Source organism: Cucurbita pepo, chromosome LG18 (genome assembly GCF_002806865.2).
Source record: "Cucurbita pepo subsp. pepo cultivar mu-cu-16 chromosome LG18, ASM280686v2, whole genome shotgun sequence".
In the NCBI taxonomy this organism is placed as follows: domain Eukaryota; kingdom Viridiplantae; phylum Streptophyta; class Magnoliopsida; order Cucurbitales; family Cucurbitaceae; genus Cucurbita; species Cucurbita pepo.
This window is the reverse complement of record NC_036655.1, coordinates 8,226,125-8,250,075: the sequence shown is the minus strand read 5'-3', so window position 1 is coordinate 8,250,075 and position 23,951 is coordinate 8,226,125. Positions and strand designations below refer to the sequence as shown.

The window sequence follows — 23,951 nt, the reverse complement described above, 5'->3', positions numbered from 1 at the left end:
AATTAAGAGAGAAAGAAAGAACGAAATAACGAATGTGGCCTAAACCCTCCCATCTTTTGTTCGCTCGCTCTCTCTCGCTTCCTTCACGCTGGCTCCCCATCCATTTCAGTCGCTCATTGTCGCCACCGTCACCGCCCACTTTCTTCTGCTCGTGCCGCCGCGTCCTCCCTCTTAGCGAGTTCCACTGCTTTTCTACTCTCTTCTTATCACTGGTATTCTCCCTACTCCATCTACCTCTTTTTTCTCTCTCCAAAAACTCAAATTAGGACTTGTCTACTCAAACAATGGAGGAGTTGTACTTATTTCTTCTTCAATCAGCAGAACAGCAACGAAAATAAATTAGCCTTGCGGAAAATTACGACTTTTCGAACTTATCGTGACCTGCTTTTTTTTATTTCCGGCATATGTCTATTATCTTTTAGGGTTTGATAATCTGTATATCTCTTTTGTCTCTACTGAAATTTTCCTTGTTTCTAGTCTCCTAAATCTTCCAAAGCACCACCCCTATGAATATTCCTGCATCGCCCTTCTTCTCTACTTATCTAGAACTAGTTGAAGTAATCTATCGTATTCCAATTTTTCCTTACAAACAAATACACAGATATTCGAATTAAAGTAGTCTGTTTTATTTCGAGAACTTACTCCTCCATGCCTGGTTGTTTATGGCTCCTTCTAGCCAAACGCACACCACAGCTTAATGGTTTTTCATATTTACTCAAGCTTGTAACTTTGAGTTGATACTAAGGGAAGATGTCTTACAATAGATCTATTTGGATTTCAAGAAGCAAGCGGATCATTCTCAATTCACCAACTTCAACTGTGAGGGCACCAACAAACTTACAAACCTTACTCGATTACAAGCGCAATATATGTGTGGTCTACTTGGGCAATTCTCATTTGGGAATTGAAGTAATTTGCTTAGGAAAAAAAAGAAAAAAATTCCATTAGACATGACAGGATTTGGCTATGGACTGCGTGTACTTCGGAGACAGATGCATCTCCTTCAGCAACGTGAATGTCCATCAGAGGCTCTAAAGGTAAAGATCGCCGAGTTGGAGAGATTTAGGAAGAAGAAGAAAAGTGGCAAGCAGTTCATTGTGGACGTTCCTGAATCAAAATCCTTTCTTGACACTGCTTCTATGCCCATGATTCTAACTGCGGTTGGAGTTGCTCTCTTTGCTAAACTCCTTATGATGGTATGCCCTACTCCTCAACTTGGTTCTCATTCTTTTTCCTCCATTGCCTTTATTTTATTGAGTAAAATGAAATAGAACGAGATTTGTGTGTGTGTGTGTGTGTAGTAGTCTAGGACATGTATAGAAATCTCGGTAAGAATAGCTTCTTCTTCNTTTTTTTTTTTTTTTTTTTTTTTTTTTTTTTTTTTTTGAGATTCTCCAACTCTGTGAAATTGTTGAGGAACATAAGCACACTCCAATGTAGGCGTGTGGATGAAGGAAATTTTTCTGGATGTGGTCGTTGTGCTTTATTTTGCATTTTATTAATGTCGCTAGTTTGTCTGTGCTCGTAAGAATCTAGGAGGACATATCCTGTCTCGTTCAATTAATGCCATGCTTTCAGGAAAATGTTAATCCCTTTTAATGAAATTATGACCTTATTTTAGCATATGCTGTGGATGTATAGTATAAGTTCAGTCCCCACCTGGGTTGGGTTTATTTCAAGCAAATCTTATTTATCTCTTTTAATATGCGACTGTGCTTGTTTTCAGTATGATGAGTCAAGATCTGAAGAGCTGATAGAGCGCAAAATAAAGAATTCTCCGCCAGGTCAAGGAACTGTGAGGATGCTTAGTCGGGAGGAGTGGGAGGAAATGCGAGAGGTTCGACCAAGGACTCCGTTTGAATCCAAGCTTGCTCGTCCAAATGCAAGAATCAGAACTGGAGAACCTGTACACAGGGTAAGGCAGTTATATCACTGATCTCATATAGGAATTGATGTGAAAGCCTCCACATTTCCCTTCTTTTATCCCATCCCTTAATGATGATAACGTGCTTCCCCATTTCCATGCTTATTACAGATTTGTGTGATCTACTTTGTTGAAACTTCCCAGTTTCTATCAGTTATATGGTTGAATTTTCAACTTCTGCCGTTGCCATTCAAATTTTTTAAATGATTTTTTGTCGTTAGAAGAGACGACATCCTATGTAGTTTTATAGACCTGTAGATGTATGCGGCATGTGGATTGGGGGCAGGTTGACCAGGGAGTGATAATTTTTTAAAAGTACTTGCTTTGGCAATCGTTTCATGCAGGAAGATTTGAAGGACTGGACAGTTGATGTGCTGTCAAATGCACTTACTCGGGCGGAAGAAAGTGTGAGGCATGATTCTACTTCCAGGTGACTTCTCCGAAGGGCCTTCTCCTAGATGTGGAGACTTTCAAACTCATCTGAGTTGGTGTTTGGTCATGCAAAATTGTTTTGTTGGGCGCAACTCCTGAAAATGTGCTTTGAAGGATGGTTGGTTAGTAACACATTTCAAAAATTAGTTTGTTTCTATGTTTGATCTGATTTTGATCATGTAAATCTCCTACATGATATTTTATGTAGAGAACAATCAGGTCGCCATGAACCGGGATAGAGATAGTAGGTAATTTGATTGTGACTGAATCGCAAGTAGGTGGTGGAAAAGCTTAGATAGTGGTGAGTGGGTATATGCAATTCAGGAGTTTGGCGGCCGAAACTATTATTTGTATTTATTAGATTTGCAATTTTGATCTCCTTGTTTTAACGATGGATTCTTTTGTTCTCCTTTAACCCTTTTGTTCTTCCCTTATCTTTGAGGCAAACTGTGATTTATTTATTAGGATCTCCAAGACACTATTAATTGTTAAGGACGGAGGGATAAACGCAGGTCCTCGTCTCTGAATGCAGGGTACAACCGAGTTGAATCTTTTTATTAACAACGGTTAAATTTGATACAACGTTTTATTATTATTATTTTTTAATAGGAAAAAAAAGGTCTTTGTAACTGTTATGGTCAAGTCAAAGCTTCTGCATTCCTTTTCTTTACTTTTAATTGCTCGAAACATATATGTCGAGGGAGTGTATTACAAACAACAAATGTATACTTGAACCTTCATAAGGTAAATGCGGTACCTTGGTGAAAGAGAATAAAACAACTCGGAATCAAATAAAATTTGTTCCATAGATTTTGTTCAAATTTTTAATATTTTGATATAGGTTGTTCAAAGGGTTTTAAAGTTTAATTGCTTCTATAAATTTAAATTTCTTGATTTGAATTAGTGGGTAATAAATACATGAGAGTGTAGAGAGGAGGCTTGGATTAAAATGATTGGCAAGAATGATGGATTGTCGGCCACTCATAGTTTGACCCATTCTCTCTGTTTTGTCGCCTCCATCTCTCAGCTTACCTCTCTGCTCCGTGCTTCCCATCCTCCTCTCTCATTTCAGCTTTCTTATTACCTCACCTTCAATGGCTTCTTTTTCAGCTTCTTCTCTCAGCTTCCACCTACCGCCGAATCCACATTCCAAGATTAACCAGGTTCTTCTCTCATTCTTCTTCACACCTTAATTTACACTTCCACTTGCATTGCTCTTTTCCTACTTCCCGCTGTGTTCGACACCTTCCTCCATCTCTTGATTCTTTTCTTCTTTAGTTTAATTATCAGTTATAATTGATTATCATTTATTTAAGGAAGACGGCGGCGCTGATAGGGGCTCCATGCTATGGGGCTCTGCCTCCAACCGCTCATCTTTGAAATCCTCCTTCATCTCTCCCCTACGTCAGATTCCCTCCACAAGGAAGCAAAAGTGTGCTGTTGCAGCTGCCCCCAAGTTCTCCATGCGCGTCGCTTCCAAGCAAGCCTATATCTGTCGTGATTGCGGGTACCACTTCGTATCTCTCCTTCCATTCCGCTTTTGAGCCTAATTTATATCTTAATTTCCCCCATCTTTGTAAAGCTCTCTTTTGGACCAATATGTAGGTACATTTACAACGATAGAACTCCTTTTGAGAAATTGCCTGATAACTATTTCTGTCCTGGTAATTTGCTTCTGTCTTCTTCCACCTTCTTTCCAAACTTAATTCGTATAATCCTCGTGTCTACCAGTTCAAACCAATTTCTTGAATTGCCTCGTCAATCGGGCCAATTACTTTACTTTTGACGTTGGGTCGTTCATTTTTAGCACAATTAAGTTCCTGCTATTATTTTATACTGAGAACTTAAAAAGGATATCTTCAAGAACCAAAGAAACAGAACTTCTAGAACATAAAGTTCTCTTCCTGTCAGCGAAACCAACTTCCAATCATTTGCATTTGCTTTCAATAAAGAAGTTGAAATCTAATAAGTTGTCGTGCCTTGGCAGTCTGTGGTGCTCCTAAGCGACGATTTAGACCTTATGAGCAATCAGTGACTAAAAATGATAACGAATTTGATGTGAGGAAGGCAAGAAAGGCGCAGATTCAGAAAGATGAAGCTATTGGGTAAGAGGGAAAATCAAACTACTCTTTGTAAATGATCATAGATTTTAATGATTGTTCATTCAGTCTGATTGATATCACGTAAAACGGTATAGGAAGGTGCTGCCTATTGCCGCTGCAGTGGGAATCCTGGCACTTGTAGGTTTATACCTGTACCTGAATAGCGTCTTTTAGATCGAGTGGCTTGCTCGATGACGGGGGCTTGACATCATTTGTTTCATCATTTTCTTCCCGAGGCTGTTTTCTATTGATTTAAATATTAAATGTATTTTTTCGACCCACTTTCCGAAAACCCTGGCAAATTGTTTATTGAGCGTTTATTTACACTCAGCAGAGTAGCCATTGGATCATATATGAACTGCCCATCGCCTTACCTTAGTTTATGTACCTGTGGATGTGGCTTTGGGTGTAATACTGACTTTGGGATGATTATATCTTGGAAGATTTTGTTTAACCAGTTTCTTCCATGGACTGGACAATTGATGTGCTTTTGGATTCGCTTATTCAGGGAGAAGGAAGTGTTAGACACGTTTCTAAGCGACCGCCCTCAACATTGTCCTAAATTGTGGGACAAATCAGGCTCACCTACACTTCCTTTATGGTTATGTAAAACTATTTAAGGTGCAGAACCAGGAAGTGTGTGCTTCCCAGGATGGTTAGCAAGGCATCTGAGAAATGAACCTTTTGACCTTATGTGATTTGGGTCTGTAGGTTTTCCCGAGTATCAGTTGGTTTAGCACATTGTTAACATTATATGTAGAGGAATCAGAGTTAGAGAAAGTAGTGAATTGCAAATGGGAGGTTGTTTTTCATTGCCAAGAATGCTTGATCGTCTCTTTTACATTAAGTCTGCATCAGAAAACTTGGGGTGGAGGCCTGTTATCCAGAAACGACTTGAATAGCAGAAGTGACCTTTGAGGTTGCGAGAATGGTGCTTCATGAGAGGCACCTCGAATGGTCGCGAATGAAAGGATACCACCATAAACTTGGGTCCAACCTGCGACCTGAGACAGACGGGGAAATGCTCAATTGAATTGCGCAATTCGAAATCAGGACAGATAGCGAGCGGTTACCTGCTTTCCCTGGAACCAAGCACCGTATGGAACACTAGTGTTAAGACCCAGCTCTGTTGCCAACCTATCAACCAACCGACGACTACCCATCAATGGAATTACTGAATCCTGATCGCCACTGGCAACAGAAAATGAAATAAGAAAGAATAGGTGTTGCGTAGAGATCCATCTGATTTATGGTTTTGATAAGGTAATGTACATACACCTACCTGTAAATCAAGACCCGTATGCCGGCTTTAACAAGTGACCCAACAATGGAAATGGTAGGAATTTCCAGGTTGAGAAGCTCGTAGTCCAGGGCTCTGGTGTGATCAGTGATGTCAAATAAGAGTCAGAAACGAGAATGGTGTACACAATAATGTAATACAAGGTCAAAGCCCAGTTGAATTACTCGCTGCAGACAGCCCAGTTGTGGACTCCGACAAGACGGGCGTGAAGAGCCTTTTTCACATCCTCTCGGTTCAGATATTTAACAGTTTCATCTTCAATGCAAACATCTATCCTCTCTCGGACATGCTGCCAAATTAAGTATCCTTAAACACCACAAATTTATTATTTAGAGAAGAAAAGAGTATTTAGTACCTGTGGGCTTAAATACTTGGACTGCGAGAGCACTGAAGGAATACAGACATCAAGAGTAACGTCATATTTGTCCACGAATTTACTGGTTTCTGTATTGACTTGGGTCATCACCCTCAAACAAACCCCTGAGATGGAGTCTCTGTAGTACTCACTAACGTATCGGGAATAGTTACAAGCAGCAGTGAACAATGTGTAAGTGGAGTCTGATATCAATCCATGCGACCAAAAGAACTCCGCCCTTGAATTCAAGTCTGTGGCATACTCTAAAACCGGATTCCCTAGCTGCAATTATGACCCACCCTTACTTTACTTACCAACCACTTGCTTTTTCCTTTTCTTTTTTCACGCCACATAAACACAAAACTTACAGCAATTCCCTTCAGGTTAAATATCTTCTCCTTTCTGTCCAATTCAGTCATAAGCCTTGCCAGTTGAGGAATGTAATGACCTGGTACATTTAGGAAAAAGATTCAGTTTTTTTTTCATGGCTTCCATTTTGGGAAAGATTGGAAGAGGGAGAGGGAAGATGATAAAACAGAGAAATGCGTTTGCGTGTCTGAGTACCTGCATAACTCTCCCCTGTTAGAAATATAGCTCTATGCTTGTAATGAGGGAACTTGTTGAACCACCTTTGCAAGAATATGAGATTGTCTTTTGCTGAAGTTATCAACAGGGGAAGACATAAGTTTGAAACAAAAATAGAAGGCAAGAATGCAACATGATTTGTTTTCTTTTCTACCACTAACAGAACTCGAGCTGCTTGCGGCGGTCCCAAGTGCTTAAAGAGTAGAAAGATACTTACAATATAGGCACCTTCATCAGTAATTTCATAGCCAAATCAATATTTATCTTCCTTGAACAGAAGGTATGCAACAATACCTGTGGCCTCGTCGTCCATTGTCCCATGAGAAGCGCTATCATGAGCATAAGAGAACCCAACTCCTGCTGGTGTCTCTAAGTATAACATGTTTGCTACTGAAATTATTGAATTTGCACTTGCCTTTACTGATCAGCAGCTATATAACATCCAGAACTATGAAGAAAACGGTCTGATTGATAGAGAAACAGATACCTCGGTTCCAGCTGTATTCATTTTTCACTAAAACCTCCCCGTTTGGCCTAAAAGGTCCATTTTCTGAGAACGCCCCAACTCCCAGGGAAGAACAACCAGGCCCTGCAAGAAATTTAAAAAAAAAAAAAAAATCCTCCCTAACCGTTGAGACAAAGTTCCATGGACCCCGAATACTAGTAATAGTGAAGAAGTTAAGTAAAGTAGTCAACCACACCTCCATTCAGCCAGAGAACCAAAGGCTTCGAAGAAGGGTCAGTTTCTGCCTCAACAAAGTAGTAAAACAGTGCTCTGTGCTTTTGGTCATCTACATGAATATAACCTGAAAACTGATGAAACCCCACTGGGGGCTGCCCTGGAAGGCTGATAATCTTGTCAGATTGAGCATAAGAGGGAACAATCTCCTTGCAAATGCAAAGATGAAGAATAAGAGCAGCCATTGTCATGGCCTTCCTTGTTGGAGAAAGCATGGTTTAGACAACGAGAGACAACAAAGAGAAGGACGTAGAGGAAGTGGTCTTTAAAATGTTGCTCAGCGGAGAAAAAGACATGGGGGAGGGCATGAATGGGGCACTAAATAAGCAGGCAATCTTATATTTAAAATCGCCATCATACTTGAGTCTTGTTACTGGGCAGGCCTGATATAGAATAGAATTAATTCATTTTGCAATTGGGTTGATGCCCAAGAGCATGATTTGGTAGGACACACTCAAAGCATAAAAGATTGTTTTTTGGAAAATGAAGAAACAAATAGAATACAAGGCTGCTTTATCAGAATTCAGAGCCCTGAAAGTACTGCTATGATGCTTCTCTATCTACTGTTGCCTTACAACAACAAAAAAGATGTATCCACAGCTTGAGTCTGTCATTCTTTTGTTATTATTATTCTTGTGGCGTACATTGTAAAGTGGTTTTACACAGCTAACTCGGAGATCAGTTCTACAGTTATTTGTAAGACAAGTTTCAACACTTTCTATTTGATTTCAAGTATGGTATGATTTTCTGACAGAGTGTTGACAGAATTTCAGGGGCTACTTGTAGTTCTAAGAGGAGACGATTGGTTTTGCTTGTTCAAATAAGATAATCTTGTCCAGGAGCACCAAATCGTCCTTCAAATAAGATAATCTTGAAGGCTTCAAAGGGACCCTCAAACTAAATATTGTCATGATTAAATATTTGCACACAGACGCAGATGCTTGAACCACATGTTCCCCATCATGCGTTGTCAAATCTTGATTTTAGTTTATGACTACTAATGGTAATGGGGCCTCTGCCACTTTCTCTCCCGCGCTGTGTTTCATATCATGCCTATTTGTAGCTTTAGTAGGTGAGGTACCGACTCTGCATTTCTTTTGCTCGATTAAGCATATGAGGCAGATCGACTCCAGGATTCAAATGAAACCATCTTCGATATGAATCAGCAAAACTGGAGGATCCAAGTGAAATCATATTCAGCGTGCTTTTTTTCATTTGAATTAGGGATTATATTGATGGAGACTTCCCAATGTGAAGGCCTTTGGAGCACTCTTGAAAAGGGGGTGGTGCTTGTGGGGTATCTCTGCTTTGCGTAAATTATGGAAGTATGCAAATAAGCCAACAACCAAAATACGAAGTGAGGGCAGGTATCATTTTCAAAACCATGCTTCCCATTATGCAACTCGCTTGACCCCCGAGAAAGAAACATTTCTTTATTTCACCATTTATTAACCCCTAAGATCCCATCATGTGAATTTTAGAAACGGCATACCTACAACCACTTTGTTGGAAGTGGTAGTGCCTTGTTACCTGTGGATTTAATTGAAAGCTGAATTCTTTTTGTGGACGACACCCACATTTGGGCAGCCCCTGCCTAGCAAAAGAAGTTCAAGAGGGTTAATAAAACTCAAATGATTGAAATGGGTTAATAAAACCCCTCTCCTTCCATTGGCTTTTTCCTTTTCCAGGGAGAAATGTCAACTACTTCACTTTCAGAAGAAATTTGATGCTTTCAAAAGCTTGAGTTACTAGTACTCTGGTTTCCACCGCTGCAATCCATGAAATAGATTGATCCAGCCCCTCAGTTTGGGAGCAGAAAGCAACACGACACCATGCTTCATATTGCATTAATTTCAAGCTAACAAGTTGAACTTGTACAGATTGAAAAATAAATCGAAAATGGTTTTTGTTCATAAATTCCACGAGTACAAGTACATTAATTTGCTTTAAAAAATCATTCAAGGAGAAAAAATAGCATCCTGCCTACTCAACCCAACTCTTATCATCTGCCTCTCCGAATAATACAACTTTAACTTACCAAAAGCTAGTCTTTGGTAGCTTAAGAGTTAAGATTGCTGCTTAACAACAAGGTCCTCAATCAAATCGGCAGCTTCTTGTACTGTCGTTATGTTCTGAGCGTTATCCTCTTCGATATTGATGCTAAATTCTTCCTCCAAGGTCATAATAATCTCCACCTGTGGCCATGCCAACATTATATTTGATTTTGTCAAATGGGGCAATGAACAGAACCGTAATTATTTATAATAAGGGAAACAGAAGTATGAAGAAGATTAGTGTGATGTTTTGTTTGGGGAAGGTTATGGAAAAGGCGTACTGTGTCGAGGGAGTCGGCACCAAGAGCTGAGAACTTGGATTCAGGGGTGAGCTCTGAGCTTTCAGGCAAAGCCAATTGTTTCCTCACAATTGAACACACCTTATCAACTGTTTCTGGTTTTGCCTGTCCATTCCATTTCATAAATTTACCAATTAACTTTCAAACTCAATTCACACAACAAACAAAAGGTAACAGCAAAGTGAGTTAATTAGCAAATGAAAATGCCGAACTTACCGCACAAGAGACACGCAGGTGGGATTGGGAGGTTCTGTGAGTGACAAGATGGAAACCATTACTCTTGAGCAATCCACCGGCCCCGGCGGAACTTCTTCTGAGAACCTGACACTGCCAGAAGCAGCAGCATACAATAATATCAATTTCACTTAGGGAACTGTACATAGAATGCAATAAATATGTAGTGGAGTGGGATGTCCAGAGAATACCTGGTTCTGGTCGGTCTTGGCAGCTTGGTTGAGAGGTATGCGGAATCTGAGGCAAGTAGATGAAAAGGAAGCCATTGCCATTAGAGAGGGTTTGATGGAATACGAGGGGAGACAGTATAATAAACTTCAAGACCAGAACAAAAGGAGTTGAGGGAAGGGATTGGATAAAGTAGTCTTGTTGGTTTGGAGCTCTTTGAACTGTGGAAAATGGAAATGAGGAACGAGTGGCGGACGTTGCCGCTCCCTCAATCCATTTTATCAAATCCTATCTACACACTGCCCCCAATCTGACACACTAACACACCTCAAACAAATTCTTCGATAATACATTCATCATAATATGATTGTCTTGATGTATATTAAAAAATCTGTACTTGTTTTTGATACTTTGATTATTTATTTTATTTTTAAAAATTATGAACATCTGAAGGACTAAAAGTATGATTAACAATTTTAGACTTTGTCTGCTCAGTCTATTATGTGACACTAGAATGCCTTGGACCCACAAATTTTTCAAATAGCCAAGCCTTTTTTTCTTTTCTTTTTTTGGTTGATATTGATACAAATCGAGCATTTTTAACTTAAAAGGAATCATGAAGAGACTGATTATGGCTAGTCTGAATTATGATCTATGAATGACATTTTTTCAGGCCTTCACTGCCTTGCCAGTGGCCACACGTCCTCCATAAATTAAATCCAGGTTTTAAGTTACGTGTGTTGGTTCGTGTTTGAGGGATGTCCAGATGCCTAACAGCCAATGCCTATAAAGAGCGCGCAAAACAGGGAAAGCCCTGAGAAATTCTCGATCTTTTTTCTTCTAAATAACAATTTCCGCTGCCATTGATTATATATAAGCTCATTCTGTGCGAACATAATCAAAATCACCGCACAGACTCCAATTTGGGGGCCGTTTTTATAGTAAGATCCATATTTATTGTGTCTTGGTGAGAGAGATCAGTGTAGGGAAGAAGAAGAAGAAGAAGAAGAAGAAGGGGGATAGGAATAATTAAGAGTTACCTGGAAGCAAGAAGGCAACTTTAATGGCTCTGTCGAAAGATGGGCAACGACAACCTCTGGTGCCAAGCTTTGTGTATTCTGCTAATTGGGGGATTTCCCAAACAGTGGTTAGGACGACGCCGGCATGGAGTTACGGCAGGAGCTTCCCAATTGAAGCTCCGAAAGAGAAGATAAAGATGTATTCACCGCCCTTCTACGCCGCTTGTACAGTAGGCGGCATTTTGAGTTGTGGACTCACCCACATGACTGTCACCCCCCTCGACCTCGTCAAGTGCAATATGCAGGTAAACTCTGAATATCGATGTTAAATATCCAAGTCTTCCTGCACACCTTTAAGGCAACGCCATTTTATGTCTACAAATGAGCAGTGTTAAACCAATAATAAAAATTAAAATAAACTACTAAGTATGCATAAAAGAAATGGATTAACATAGTAATATAAAAGAAATGAATAATTAAGACAATACAGAACACGAATACCTGTCCCACAACCCACAAAACAGTTAAGCTAGTTAAAATAGCTCTCTTTTGGCCACACCCCAAATTTTAGATCGACCCTGCAAAGTACAAGAACATCTCGTCTGGTTTTGGAATTCTGCTAAAGGAGCAGGGAGTGAGAGGGTTCTTCCGGGGTTGGGTGCCAACGTTGCTTGGTTACAGTGCTCAGGGGGCGTGCAAGTTTGGATTTTACGAGTTCTTCAAGAAGTACTATTCTGATATAGTTGGAGCAGAGAATGCAGCCAAGTACAAAACTTTCATATACCTTGCTGGCTCAGCATCTGCAGAAGTAATTGCCGATGTCGCTCTCTGCCCCATGGAGGCCGTCAAAGTTCGCGTCCAAACGCAACCTGGTTTTGCTCGGGGGTTGTCAGATGGGCTCCCAAAGTTTGTCAAGTCTGAGGGTGTTCTTGGGTATGAAACTAATTATATAATGCAGATACACCATCAACATATACTTTTTTTTTTCCTCCTAATAACTTCAAAGTCTCTGGTTGTCTTCTTTTACAGGCTCTATAAAGGTCTGGTTCCTCTTTGGGGACGTCAGATTCCGTGTAAGTTAAAGCACCAAAATCCCACGTTTGAAGTTTTAACTATTGTATCTGCAAATAGGAAAAATGACATCGTTACTAAAAACAGAATAATGATTTACAAGATAAATTTGGGGTGGGTTTTGCAGATACCATGATGAAATTTGCTTCTTTCGAAACAATTGTTGAGATGCTGTACAAGTATGCCATCCCAAGGCCAAAAGAACAGTGTAGCAAATCTCTGCAGCTTGGAGTGAGCTTTGCCGGTGGATATGTGGCCGGCGTCCTCTGTGCCGTAGTCTCACACCCGGCTGATAATCTCGTCTCTTTTCTCAACAACGCAAAGGGCGCAACCGCCGGGGATGTGAGTATGGTGCCTAAAATGAGATGAACACGTTCATATAGATTTCTAATTCGGTACTTTGATTTTGCAGGCTGTGAGGCAGCTGGGCTTATGGGGTCTTTTCACTCGAGGCCTTCCGCTTCGGATTGTTATGATTGGAACTCTTACCGGGTCTCAATGGGGAATATATGACGCATTCAAAGTTTTCGTTGGACTGTACGCGTTTTTGGCTTGATCTTTCGAGCACTCCTCTCCGAGCTCTACAGTTGCATGTAACTAATATGACTCTACTTTATCTTGTAGGCCAACAACGGGTGGAGCTGCTCCTGCTCCTGCCGCTAACAAGTGAAGGCGTGGGACGGTTTGCGTCACCTAATTGCCAAAAAATGCGGATGCCTGTAACTCCAAAGACTTGGAAATCATTCTAATTATACTTAGGACCATAAAATTGAGGTTTTTGACGCGAAAGAATCACTTTTTGTAGGATTCGATTGCCGATTGCATCATTCCCTTTTCTTTCTGTATTACTAGATACCGGATTAAAGATTACAAAAATCTGAACTTCTACGAGATTCAATAGATGATCCAATGAACCTGACCTCAGGCCGCGTACAAAACATACTCAAAGCTCAAGTCAGATACCTGTAGTAAAGGAACCAAAAATCACCATTTACTAATTATCTTGAAAATTTATTCTCGAGTATGATTGAGATCAAGAGGGTAGACAGTATCAAATACAATCCTTGCAAAAAAATGCCGAAGTTCTGGTAGGTCCCCGAGAGCCAGACACTCGTAATTAACCTTTCCTCTCTTCGGAACAAATACTCTCTCTGCACCCTCAACAACGCACTCAAAAATTTTGCGTACCTTCAAGTACACCACCAATGGGATAAAAACCTGCAATATGTGAACTTTTTAGCATATGATTCCACAGGCAATATATGTCGTAGGAAAAAAAAACTTGGATCCTATAATTTATATTCCAGGAGAAAGAGTAGGGTAGATTATAAGCTTGATATTCTCTAGAACCTAAAATTATAATTGACTTTGAATGTATAGAAAATTGGCAACAACCTTTTTTATTTTGAAAAGTACGAGAGATTAAAATGAAGAAAAATTACTAGATCCGAGGCTGGTGCTTGGGGATACATTTCCAAGACTAGAGACACAGAATGCTCGTCGGTCATCTTATGAAGTGCGTTCTTAATAGACGTAGTAAGATCCATAACCTCATCAATCAAAGTTTGGACCTCCAGATTCTCAGGTTCTAACAATTCGTGAAAGTTTACATTATGTGCTCTACTGATGCTCTTAGCAATGCTAATTGCTTCCATCATATTGCCCCCATTGTGGACTGCAAGACTAAATGCTGCAACCACTAAAGGACTCCTAGGCTGGTCAGACAGGGCAACATGGAAGGCTAATACTGCAACCCTGTAGGAGAAAACAGTGTTTGAGACTGCTTCACTGCAAAAGAGAGAACAAAGTTCGGAAAACAAGTACTATCACTGCTCATAAACGAAATATTAATTAACAAGTTTGAATCATGGTTCACCGAACAATTTACAGGATCAGACCAACAGCAGGTTTCAGCTTTAAGCCATAAACTAAACAACAGTCATCTTTTTCTAAGAAAAATAAAAAAACCGTGGTTTCATTGAGAAATATTATCAAATACGAAAACACATACCAAAATGAAAATAATAATAATAATTTTTCTAAAAAAAAAAAAAAAAAAAAAAATCTTACCATATACTACTGTGACAAGGTCTATTAGGTGCCAGAAGTTTATCCATGCTGGAAAATAGGGACTGCATACTAACAATGTTAGTTAATAATAAGTAATTTCCATGGACCAATTGTGTCATCAATTCATAATCAGGTAGGAAAATCATCAATTTGGCATAATCGATGTCCTATCCTTACTTTTCAAAAGCTTTACTCCATGCATGATTCAGCATACATCACCAAGGGATTTATACTTTGTATACTCCAGAATAATTTCAAAGGACAAGGAAAAATATACCGAAAGCATTCAAGATAACTAACTCTTGAGCTATTTAGGACTTGGGGAAGTGGGGACTGGGGAGGGCGAACGAAAGAAAGTAAAGGAAACTAAGTAATTCAAAAGCTTTAAATCTACCAGAAACATTTTTTTTCAAAGCACACAACGTACAACTAACCATTAGAAGAACAAACCATGAATTATTTTTCCTTCCACATTTCGGATAACAAAGTTGTGGAAAACCACCCACACTGCATACATTATATTGATCTTCTACTATACTATATAATACACAAAATATAAATATATATATATATATATATATATATATATATTACATGCAACTTTTCATGAGATTAGCAAACTAAGTCTTATGCAGTACCAAGTGAAAAATAAGTTCGGTCTTCCACGTACATTAGGAAAAACTTGAAAGAAAATAAATTCTGATAAGCACCCAAAAGACAGTAATAGTAAGAATAGGAAAGAGACAATTACCAAAAGCATATTTGATCCCTTGTCGGACCTCCGAAAACCATATTGGATGAAATATGCTGCCTACAATATCAAACTGTCTCACTTATTTGCAACCCATAACTGGGGAAAAAGTCAAGCGTCAATTCACCTGAATTGGAAGAAGTATTTCTAGAAGTCCATATTTCCATAACAACCTCAACGAAGCTTCAGCAGAACCATAAGACAACAAATAGTTCATTTCCATCTGAAGCCTTGCCTGATATTTTAAGGAAAGAAAATCAATTAGAATTCTTGTTCAAGAATATTAAAAGCCAAAGAAACATTAGGAAGGAAATATCATGTTAATCTAAAAACCTTATTGAGGGTAGACACCAGGCAGGATAATTTTTTAATAGAACCAGCAGTATCCTTTGCAAAATTGAACCGTAAACGAGCTGCAACTCTGATTGCTCGAAGGATTCGTGCTGCCAAACTAGATGGAGTTAGTAGTATTGCTTTCTGGGTAAATATGTGCTGCTTAAGCTCACTTATGTTTCTCAACAATACATTCAGCTCAATGCTCTAGTCAACATACGATAAGGGAGTTCTGCAAATGAAAACTCACCACAATCCTCTTGAAAGGAAGTGCAGGCAGGAACCACTGTTCGTATCTATGCTCCCAGAAGGTCGTACAAAAGAAGTTGACAATATCATCTAGTGTGGCTTTCAGTATTTATTTAAGTAATAACTTGAGAGAAATGTGTGCATACTTTAGCTTGTTTTATATCCTCCATTCCTTCCAAGTAGTCGTATACTGCACTGTTGTATGGATCATACATCAGCCTGAAAGAAGTTGACTATTAGTTGAGAACCGAAGGGTGAAAGAGACCGTTTTTTTTTTCTTTTGCATGTGTTTGGAGGGGGGCCCAAGAATTATAAATTTTCATTTACCAGAAAACCAACTATTTAAAAAATATTACAATTGTATAATAGAGATAGGAACATGGATTCTCAAGATGCAGGATCTCGTAAACCACCCGTTAATGGTAAAGTCACGTTGCAGGCAATTCTTCCATCGGACATAATCTTCCTCTTCACAGTTCATTGGCTTTTCAATAGCAGAGTTCAAGTGTCTGTCAAATGGCCTACTGGATGTGCTAAAACTTGACACCTAATATTTTAAAGAAAGTAAAAGCTCGTTATTAAAATACGAAATCATAAAATATCAAATTGATGTAATATCTACCAGAAACAACTACATATGGTCAAAGGTAGCAATCATTTATTGATAGGAAGAGAAACGAACCTCTACAATGCTACCATCAATGTGCACATGGCATATAGGAAACTTCCTCCCAACTATTTCACACCATGAAAATGTTCTTGAAACCTTTAAATGGTACGATATAATATATGTTAAAATTGAGGGGCCGAGCCTTAAATTATATATATAAAGTACTTATAACTAAAATTGAGGAAACAGGCAAAACTGAGGCTTCACAGTGTCGGTAGTCCCTGTTGAACCTGAAATTTGCAATGTATATTCATCGAGCTTTTGACCCCCAAAAAAGTTTCCAATATATTCAGGCCTTTTGCCACGGAGATTTATGTAATTTACATTATAATCTTGGCCAAACATAAAGGACATATTCAGTATCCAATTTCCAGTAATCTGCCTCGTCATATTCTACAAAACACACTTGACCATTCCGGCATAAAGAATTGAAATGAGAAGTGTCTCGTAAGGATAGATGGTAGAAATTTCAACTCGCAATCTGATTTCCAATAGTATTCTTTTTTAATCTAACGGGTTTCCTTTCTATTCTTCTTTAATCATAAAAAAAATATATATATGAGAAAACTAATTTATCATGTGTATGTGTCTCTTCTCACAACTCGATGTATTTATGATAGATAATAAAGTTTCCTCGGTAGCGATATAAGTAATACAAAATATTTTGAAGGAGATGGTTGGAGACAAACCTCCTTAAGCTCAGCTGAAGTTATTATGTCAAAATCCTTTGGCGTTCTGTTCAAGATAAGATCGCGAACACAACCTCCTACAAGGTAAACTTCGTAACCTAGAACGTGAAACAATAATCACAGGATTAATTACAAAAGTTACAAAATACTAGAAGTGCATGAAGAAGGTGATAAAGGCTAAGATTTTGAAGATGACACTAAATGTTTATTGAGTATTTGATGTGAGAGGAGACGTTTGTAAATGAAGGAGACAACGTAGGGTAACCTTTTTTCTTGAGCCCGTTCAGAACTTGTCTGGTAGGTTTGGGAATCATGAAAATATCAATCCCAAGCTCCTTGGAAGAAAACGTCTTCCACTTCCGCAGCTTAGAATCATTATCATCGAATTCTTCAGCAAAATAACAGTTTTTGTTTTTTTTTTTTTGTCAAAAAAAAAAAACAGTTTCGTATTATCAGAAACAAGAAGAAGCTAGTTATGAAACTTAAAAGTAGTTAGAAAGTAGGAGGAAAAACCCTTGAAATTGCCTTGGGGGAGGCGGAGAATTGGTGTGGCCGTTGAAGAAGGTATCTGTTTGAGGAGCTGCTGCCTCCCCCACTGCAATGGAAGTGGGACGAAGCTGAAGTAAATAAGGTGAATGAATCAGGTGAAAGAGGGAAGGGAAGAGAAAGCAAAGGAAATGGCAATAGGAGCAGAATTACCTTGCGGAGGAAACGGAAGAGTGGTGTCCGTCGAGGGAGATAAGGTCTGCAAGACATCATGCCAAGTAATCCCGATATGCCCATCTCCAAATAGGATTGGAGGAAGTGGAGGAAGTGGAGGAAGTTAAAATTAAACCCGCGCGAAGTGAGAAGCGTTGGTTATAGCCGAAAGGAGAGGGAAATTCGAGACATGGGCCTGGGCCGCATTCTTTTCTAGGCTCTACCTAAATTGGGCCGACTAACTAGGGGGCTAAATTAATAAATAAGTAAATAAAAATGGGTAGATTTGCAAAAGTGAAAGTGTGGAGATGGGGGTGAGAGAGAAATAAAAAAGAAGATGGAGGAGTGAAATGTAAATAAAAGAAAGAAAATAGAGTAAGGAAAGATTATGCATGATTGAAGAGCGTAGGTGTATGTGAACGTAATTGGAAGTGGGGCTTCGGTTGGCGTTTAGGCTTTATTTATATAAACCAAGGTGCGGTGTGAGGGTTGTCCATATTGGATACCATTGTGAGTTGTTGTTGTGGGAGCTTACATGTTATTATGAACAACTCCCAATTCCTCCCCTCTCCCGACTCCTTTGCGCTCTCAAAAATGAACCCATGTAGCTGGGAGTTGGAAGAAGCGCCACAAATCCCCCACTTTCACCACCTTCTTCCACCTCAAATCCAATCTTCCTCGGTTCAGCAAACTGCCCACCACCACCACCTCCCGCCTCGCATATTACCCACCGCCACCAACCCATTGCCTTCTTCCCACTCTCTCTCTCCGTCCGTATGTACTCTCCCTCTCACTTGTGTGTTTATGGTATGCATTATATATTAAGTGCTTCTAATTTAACCTCTGCTTATTCCCATTACCAGAAGGAGGACCCAAATGAAAGAGGGGGCGACGGCAAGAGGAGAGGCTACAAGCGTGCAAAAGCAGGAGGAGGCCGCAAGAAGCTCAAAACCCAAGACCACCCTCAAGTTCCTCCACCACCAGGGTACATCCACGTAAGAGCCAGGAGGGGTCAGGCCACAGACCGCCACAGCCTTGCAGAAAGGGTAATCGTCATATATATCCAAATTACCTCAATTCCTCTCTTTTAACTCTTAATTAATTACTAATTGGAGTTCCAGGTGAGAAGACAGAAAATCAGCCAAAGGATGAAGGTTCTGCAGACGCTTGTTCCAGGCTGCCACAAGGTTCGTCCGCCTACTTTTATTACCTCTTGCTTTCTTCTACCCAATCACTCTCCTTCATCAAACCATATATATAAATATATATGCCACCATAGGTAACTGGGAAGGCCCTTATGCTGGACGAAATTATTAACTATGTTCAGTCCCTGCAAAGTCAAATTGAGGTACATATATCAAAAATTAAATAAACCCAATTAGCATCATGAATGGGCGCTAATTCATGCATTTTTCTTCACAACTCATTAAATACTTTGCAGCTTCTGTCCATGGAGCTTGCTTCTGTTCACCCCATCCGCTATGACTTTGGAATGGATAATCCAGAGGTATTCATCGGTACGCCAGTCACACAGGTATTGAACGGGAGTGGCATGGTGTCACGTTCAGAGCAGGCAGAATTGGCATATAATATGGCGTCATGCAACACATTTCAGGCCACAGGCGGTGGCGGTGGCGGTGGTGACAGCCCAATCTTAACGGCTGAAAACGGCAGCTTTATCCCAGTGGACATGAATCCATCTCAACTTTTCCTGGATTATGGGAATGCTTCTCTGCAACATCTGTCATGATTTTCTAATTTACTCACAAAACAGAAAGTGAAAGAGATGATAATTAAATTTGAGTGGAGATGAGTGGGTGGTTCTATGTTAACAGAACTCATCTTCATACTGGATACATCACATTACTTATTGTGAATATGTGTAAGTCTTATCCTTGGGTTGGAAGCCAAATTTTGTGGCGCAGGGAAAAGTGTGTATTGTGGGACTACCTTTTATCTGTAATCAATCATATGGGTGGTTTTAAGCAACAATTTCTCCTCTACTTTCTTGTCTTAATTGCCTCTACTTTCTTGTCTTAATTGCCTCTACTCGTGTCCTGATGATATAATAATGGCAAGGGATGGATATAATCTGTAGTGTCTGATGAATTAACCGCGGACATACAAGGTCAATAATTATGAAATTGAAAGAGATAGAGGATTAATTATGATATCAAAAACTGGGATGCAGCATCAGCTAACAGATAGATACATGCGGACCAATGCAAAAGGATGAATTAAAAAAGGACCGCAGAATTTGATTGCGTTTGTTGGGTATGAATTGAAAGATTGTAGTCGTGTCAGGTCGTAAATAAAGATGGCATCTTTTGGATGTTTAGAAACTGTAGATGAAATGACAGAGGTAGCATCTTGTGCTGTGGGCTGCAGAATGCACTGTTGGGTGTGGCCTCCGGGTTGCGATGTGATGAAAAGAAAAGCTCCCCAGGTCTGGACTTAAGCAGAGCCCCGCCACAGTCCTCCAACTTCCGAGTGGCAGATGAATGGGCGTGCGCGACATGGGTTAGCCCACCATGTCAGGAGGGTAGGAAGATGAGACAATTTGGCCGAGTAAATGGAATGTAAGGTAATAGTGAGTAACTCCCACGTGTCCTCCAACCATGCATCCAACTTCCTGTTCTTGTTTCTGCTGTTCATTCTTCTAATTTCTTCCTCCTCCACTGCACACCAGAGCTTATCAAACAGTCTCCACTCTCTCGGGGCTTCCTCCCATTTACCAAAAGCATTTGATTAGACAACTCCCACAAAAGATGGCCCTTTCTGTATGACACATCTACCATTTTCTTTGATTAGACTTCTACTAAACTTCATTCACCAAATCCCATTGCCACGCTTCCCCTTCATTACAATACACGACGAAAACAAAAAGGTTGCCAACCCTCCCTTGTGGTTCACATGATTTAACCCCTCATTCATTCAATTCCATCTATTTCATCCCACGCCTTCAATTTCGCTTTTTGAAGCCATACAATATGATGTTGAGAGTAAAATTAATTTCACTACACCAAACACAAATTTCTATATGTACGGTTTGAAATATGTACTTGTGTGCAACACTTATGGCGCCAAAATGTCGTATGTTATAGACCGAGACACAAAGTGTTTCAACCTTACTATAAGAGAGAGTTCAAACGTGTGCTCCACGGCAACAAGTGAAGCTAGAAACTTCGCCCTTAATCAAGATGGCCCAACTTTATGCATGCAGTTGCATATGATTGGACTGGGCAATGGTGGTATGCGTGGAGGCTGTGGCGTGGTGGATATGCCCATGTGGACCGCCCTTGCTAAATGAGATATGCAGACACATCCACTCATAGCTGCCTTGCCATTGCCAATCACTTCTTCCTAAAAAGCTTCCCATTGGATATATATACATATATAATATGTTGGTGTGATTTGAAGCACACCCAATGAAGCAGCTCGATGTGACTCATCCCCACACAAAACTTGTGTCACCATCATTTAATCCGAAACTACTTCCAAATTAGATTAATGAATAGATCATCTAATCTACCTGCTATTCTATCTCTCCTACATTATCCTCAAAACCATTCTCCGTTTAGGCAAATTGACCTCTAATCTAATTATACCCATATTGGATATCAGTCTTACTCCTAAAAAGCTAAGCAATTTAAGTACAGCCATACGGATGGATCCATTTCAATTTCATGGCCCAATTATGAACATGGACTCACTGCCCATATCCACTCAAAACCAAACCGAACCACACCACGCCACCCTTCTCCCCAATGCGTCTCTAGTGAGCTGGGTGTATGAAAAGAGAACATACTGAAGCATATTCGGAGGGGACTAAATTGGATGTTTGAACAAATGAAATGAGAGGAAGAGGAGAGGAGAGGAGAGGAGAGGAGAGGAGGAGGCCCAACCCCAAGGGGCCAAATCCAATCGTGAAGGAGCTAAGGAGACACGCGGCAAACTCCCAGATTTACATGGCTGATGCCACCAACCAACCCATTTCATTTTCCCCCTTCCGACTCTTCCTATTCCTACACTCCCCCGCTCTCCACCTCCTTCCTTCTTCCATTTCCTCTCTATTTCTCATTTTCTTTCTCCCAATCTCCAAGGCTTCAGCCACCCATCCTCGTTTCAGCCCTTTCTCCCCCTTTCCACGCTTGCATTCCTTCCAAGTCCTCACTTTTAACACGCTCAAATTAACCTCCTTCTATGTTTCTCATTTAATGGCCGATATTCAACCCCCCGACCCCCAGATTAACGGCGCCCCTGCCCCTCCCGTCGTCTCCTCCGAAACTGTTGGATCCAAACGCCAGCGAAGACCCAGCGTCCGATTGGGGGATATCGGCGGCGACCAACCCTACGATTCCTATGCCCGCCGCACCAATAAGCCCTGGAAGTTTGCCTCGGATAATCGCAAGGACTCCTCCGCTGCCTCTGCCAAGAACTCCAAAACTCGGCCCTTGACCAACTTGAGCTCGGCGGGGGGTGGGGGGGCCGAATTTCGCGAGACCCCAGAGGGCGAAGACAAAGAGAACAATTTGGATAGCGTTGCAATTGGGAGCTGGAGATTGAAGGATTCCAAGCGGAGAGGCTCAGCCGCCACCAAGAGGGTCAGAACTAATTGGGTATCCCCCAAGCACGGCGAAGGCGGCGGAGGGGGGGAGGCAGATGAAAAGTATAGCGCCGGAGAAGACGTGGAGGAGGGGTATCGGGATTACGACGTTGAGAACTCGGAAAGTCCCCTGAAAGAACAAAGCTCAATGCATTCGCTTGAGAATTTGGCGATGGAAGGCGAGGGAAAGGAAAGGGAGATGCTTTATCAGGGGAATAGAAGATGTATCCGGTCTAGGGTTTCGGAGGGTAGGGAGCACCAAGATGGGGTCGAGTTTTCAGGGCCTTCGGATACGGATGCGAGGAATTGGAAATGCGGGACTAGCGGTGACAGGAATGGGAATGGTGGGAGAGGATTAGATGGGGTTAGAGTTTGGCTCAACGGCTTAGGGTTAGGTCGGTATGCTCCAGTTTTTGAAATTCACGAGGTGGACGATGAGGTGTTGCCAATGTTGACACTCGAGGATCTCAAGGATATGGGAATAACTGCAGTTGGGTCCCGGAGAAAAATGTACTCCGCAATCCAGAAGTTGGGGAAGGGATTTTCATGAGGAATTTATGTATTCCAAATTTCAGCCATGGCAATGTATGCCTGAACTCATTTTTGAGCCTCATTGCTGCTGCCTGCATTATAGGTTGTTTTGGTAGTCTTTCATATTTCTGATTACTGCGATTTTCCCCCATAGTCTTTCATATGCTGAACGAAGTAAGAGTCTTGCTACAAGACACGAAAAGAAGCAAAAATAAACCATGTCTGGCCGCATATTCTGGGATGCGACTCAACTGTTTCCACTGGCTGTAGTACACTGTTTTCACCATTCTGATTTCTTAATAACGTCTCCTGGGGTCTTACATGGGAAAGATTCTGCATTTAGTTGTTTGGCCGAGTTTTTCCCCTCTGGGAACTGGAAGCCTGATGGTGTAACTGTGATCACAAGTGTGGTGGGTCCTGGGTTTGTTCTGCATTTTGTTCTCCAAGGAATGCTACTCGCCAAGGTAGTCTCCATTTCCCAGAGAGATGACCAAGTGTAGAGCTACAATCTGTACTTCATTTTGAAGATCTCTAGTAGTCTGCTTCAAGATTGAAAGCCAAATCCCTTGGGGAAATTCCCCGAATTCAACTTGTTGGAGTAGCTATACGCCTTGACGAGAATTTCCCGAATTCAACTTGTTGGAGTAGCTATACGCCTTGACGAGAATTTCCTCTAACACGCCTTGGACAAGAATTTCCTCTAACACGCCTTGGACAAGAATTTCCTCCTTGCTGTCGTGCATCTTGTATTCTAGTTTTAACCAACCCTTAATTTTGCATTTTGTTCGGAACCAAAATTCGTTCCGCAGCATGAATATCGGTTGCCTTCAATCTTATTTTTGTTCTTCATAGTTATTTCAATGTGACTCCTACGATTGAAGCATATTTGATCTTTTCAGCTTGTCTTTGTCTTTATGATTGAATTTCTATGACTGTATGTCATAAAAAGAAACTGTATGTCATAAAAAGAAAAAGTATTTGAGGAAATACAAAATTTCTGGTAAGAATTTAGTGACCGACGAGAACCTAACAAAAATTGTTGCCCATCTGATTGATTGTGTGGTTGCTGAA

The 23,951-nt window shown here is 40.5% G+C and overlaps 8 protein-coding genes across 17 annotated transcripts; 5 read left to right on the top strand and 3 right to left on the bottom strand.

The window, feature by feature from the left end:
* The first annotated feature begins 42 nt into the window (after positions 1-42).
* Positions 43-2,745, top strand: LOC111780417. 3 transcript variants are annotated; one of them, XR_002812851.1, is made up of 5 exons: positions 43-212; positions 765-1,196; positions 1,727-1,915; positions 2,269-2,478; positions 2,565-2,745. XR_002812851.1 is itself a non-coding variant. In XM_023660810.1 (4 exons), the coding sequence occupies exons 2-4, from the start codon at positions 951-953 to the stop codon at positions 2,356-2,358; spliced, it is 525 nt and encodes a 174-aa protein (XP_023516578.1). In that variant the 5' UTR covers positions 43-212; positions 783-950; the 3' UTR covers positions 2,359-2,745. The 3 variants fall into 3 exon arrangements, 2 of the variants coding, with proteins under 2 accessions (XP_023516578.1, XP_023516577.1); XM_023660810.1 differs by having other exon boundaries at positions 783-1,196; positions 2,269-2,745; XM_023660809.1 differs by having other exon boundaries at positions 2,269-2,745.
* Positions 2,746-2,829: 84 nt separating this feature from the next.
* Positions 2,830-4,937, top strand: LOC111780418. Of its 3 annotated transcripts, XM_023660812.1 has the most exons (6): positions 2,830-2,889; positions 3,467-3,519; positions 3,673-3,863; positions 3,962-4,020; positions 4,344-4,461; positions 4,554-4,934. In XM_023660812.1, exons 1-6 carry the CDS (start codon positions 2,883-2,885, stop codon positions 4,630-4,632), a joined length of 507 nt encoding a protein of 168 aa, XP_023516580.1. In that variant the 5' UTR covers positions 2,830-2,882; the 3' UTR covers positions 4,633-4,934. The 3 variants fall into 3 exon arrangements, with proteins under 3 accessions (XP_023516580.1, XP_023516581.1, XP_023516579.1); XM_023660813.1 differs by lacking the exon at positions 2,830-2,889 and having other exon boundaries at positions 2,937-3,519; positions 3,677-3,863; positions 4,554-4,937; XM_023660811.1 differs by lacking the exon at positions 2,830-2,889 and having other exon boundaries at positions 2,941-3,519; positions 4,554-4,937.
* Positions 4,938-5,242: 305 nt separating this feature from the next.
* On the bottom strand, positions 5,243-8,378 carry LOC111780414 (serine carboxypeptidase-like 45). The gene is made up of 10 exons (XM_023660804.1): positions 7,400-8,378; positions 7,186-7,287; positions 6,993-7,088; positions 6,678-6,770; positions 6,482-6,561; positions 6,114-6,395; positions 5,923-6,047; positions 5,741-5,833; positions 5,532-5,649; positions 5,243-5,462 (listed from the first exon to the last, which is right to left on the bottom strand). The coding sequence occupies exons 1-10, from the start codon at positions 7,650-7,652 to the stop codon at positions 5,313-5,315; spliced, it is 1,392 nt and encodes a 463-aa protein (XP_023516572.1). The 5' UTR covers positions 7,653-8,378; the 3' UTR covers positions 5,243-5,312.
* A 901-nt stretch (positions 8,379-9,279) lies between these two features.
* Positions 9,280-10,480, bottom strand: LOC111780420 (acyl carrier protein 4, chloroplastic-like). The gene is made up of 4 exons (XM_023660814.1): positions 10,216-10,480; positions 10,007-10,117; positions 9,773-9,895; positions 9,280-9,632 (listed from the first exon to the last, which is right to left on the bottom strand). Exons 1-4 carry the CDS (start codon positions 10,294-10,296, stop codon positions 9,504-9,506), a joined length of 444 nt encoding a protein of 147 aa, XP_023516582.1. The 5' UTR covers positions 10,297-10,480; the 3' UTR covers positions 9,280-9,503.
* Positions 10,481-10,620: 140 nt separating this feature from the next.
* Positions 10,621-13,178, top strand: LOC111780415 (mitochondrial phosphate carrier protein 3, mitochondrial-like). 2 transcript variants are annotated; one of them, XM_023660807.1, is made up of 6 exons: positions 10,621-11,516; positions 11,783-12,144; positions 12,241-12,284; positions 12,410-12,624; positions 12,695-12,819; positions 12,907-13,178. In XM_023660807.1, the coding sequence occupies exons 1-6, from the start codon at positions 11,256-11,258 to the stop codon at positions 12,950-12,952; spliced, it is 1,053 nt and encodes a 350-aa protein (XP_023516575.1). In that variant the 5' UTR covers positions 10,621-11,255; the 3' UTR covers positions 12,953-13,178. The 2 variants fall into 2 exon arrangements, with proteins under 2 accessions (XP_023516575.1, XP_023516574.1); XM_023660806.1 differs by having other exon boundaries at positions 11,783-12,284.
* Positions 13,179-13,251: 73 nt separating this feature from the next.
* LOC111780413 (poly(A) polymerase I-like) lies at positions 13,252-17,860 on the bottom strand. 5 transcript variants are annotated; one of them, XM_023660799.1, is made up of 14 exons: positions 17,744-17,860; positions 17,558-17,639; positions 17,310-17,432; positions 17,045-17,142; positions 16,368-16,451; positions 16,042-16,232; positions 15,832-15,904; positions 15,687-15,732; positions 15,437-15,546; positions 15,231-15,338; positions 15,104-15,163; positions 14,353-14,414; positions 13,725-14,070; positions 13,252-13,500 (listed from the first exon to the last, which is right to left on the bottom strand). In XM_023660799.1, the coding sequence occupies exons 1-14, from the start codon at positions 17,825-17,827 to the stop codon at positions 13,294-13,296; spliced, it is 1,674 nt and encodes a 557-aa protein (XP_023516567.1). In that variant the 5' UTR covers positions 17,828-17,860; the 3' UTR covers positions 13,252-13,293. The 5 variants fall into 5 exon arrangements, with proteins under 5 accessions (XP_023516567.1, XP_023516568.1, XP_023516569.1 ...); XM_023660800.1 differs by having other exon boundaries at positions 13,725-14,037; XM_023660801.1 differs by having other exon boundaries at positions 16,099-16,232.
* Positions 17,861-17,960: 100 nt separating this feature from the next.
* Positions 17,961-19,732, top strand: LOC111780416 (transcription factor bHLH74-like). Its single transcript, XM_023660808.1, has 5 exons — positions 17,961-18,517; positions 18,607-18,789; positions 18,865-18,930; positions 19,023-19,091; positions 19,185-19,732. Exons 1-5 carry the CDS (start codon positions 18,287-18,289, stop codon positions 19,491-19,493), a joined length of 858 nt encoding a protein of 285 aa, XP_023516576.1. The 5' UTR covers positions 17,961-18,286; the 3' UTR covers positions 19,494-19,732.
* Positions 19,733-21,572: 1,840 nt separating this feature from the next.
* On the top strand, positions 21,573-23,781 carry LOC111780732. The gene has a single exon (XM_023661219.1). The coding sequence runs from the start codon at positions 21,598-21,600 to the stop codon at positions 22,897-22,899; it is 1,302 nt and encodes a 433-aa protein (XP_023516987.1). The 5' UTR covers positions 21,573-21,597; the 3' UTR covers positions 22,900-23,781.
* The last annotated feature ends 170 nt before the right edge of the window (positions 23,782-23,951 follow it).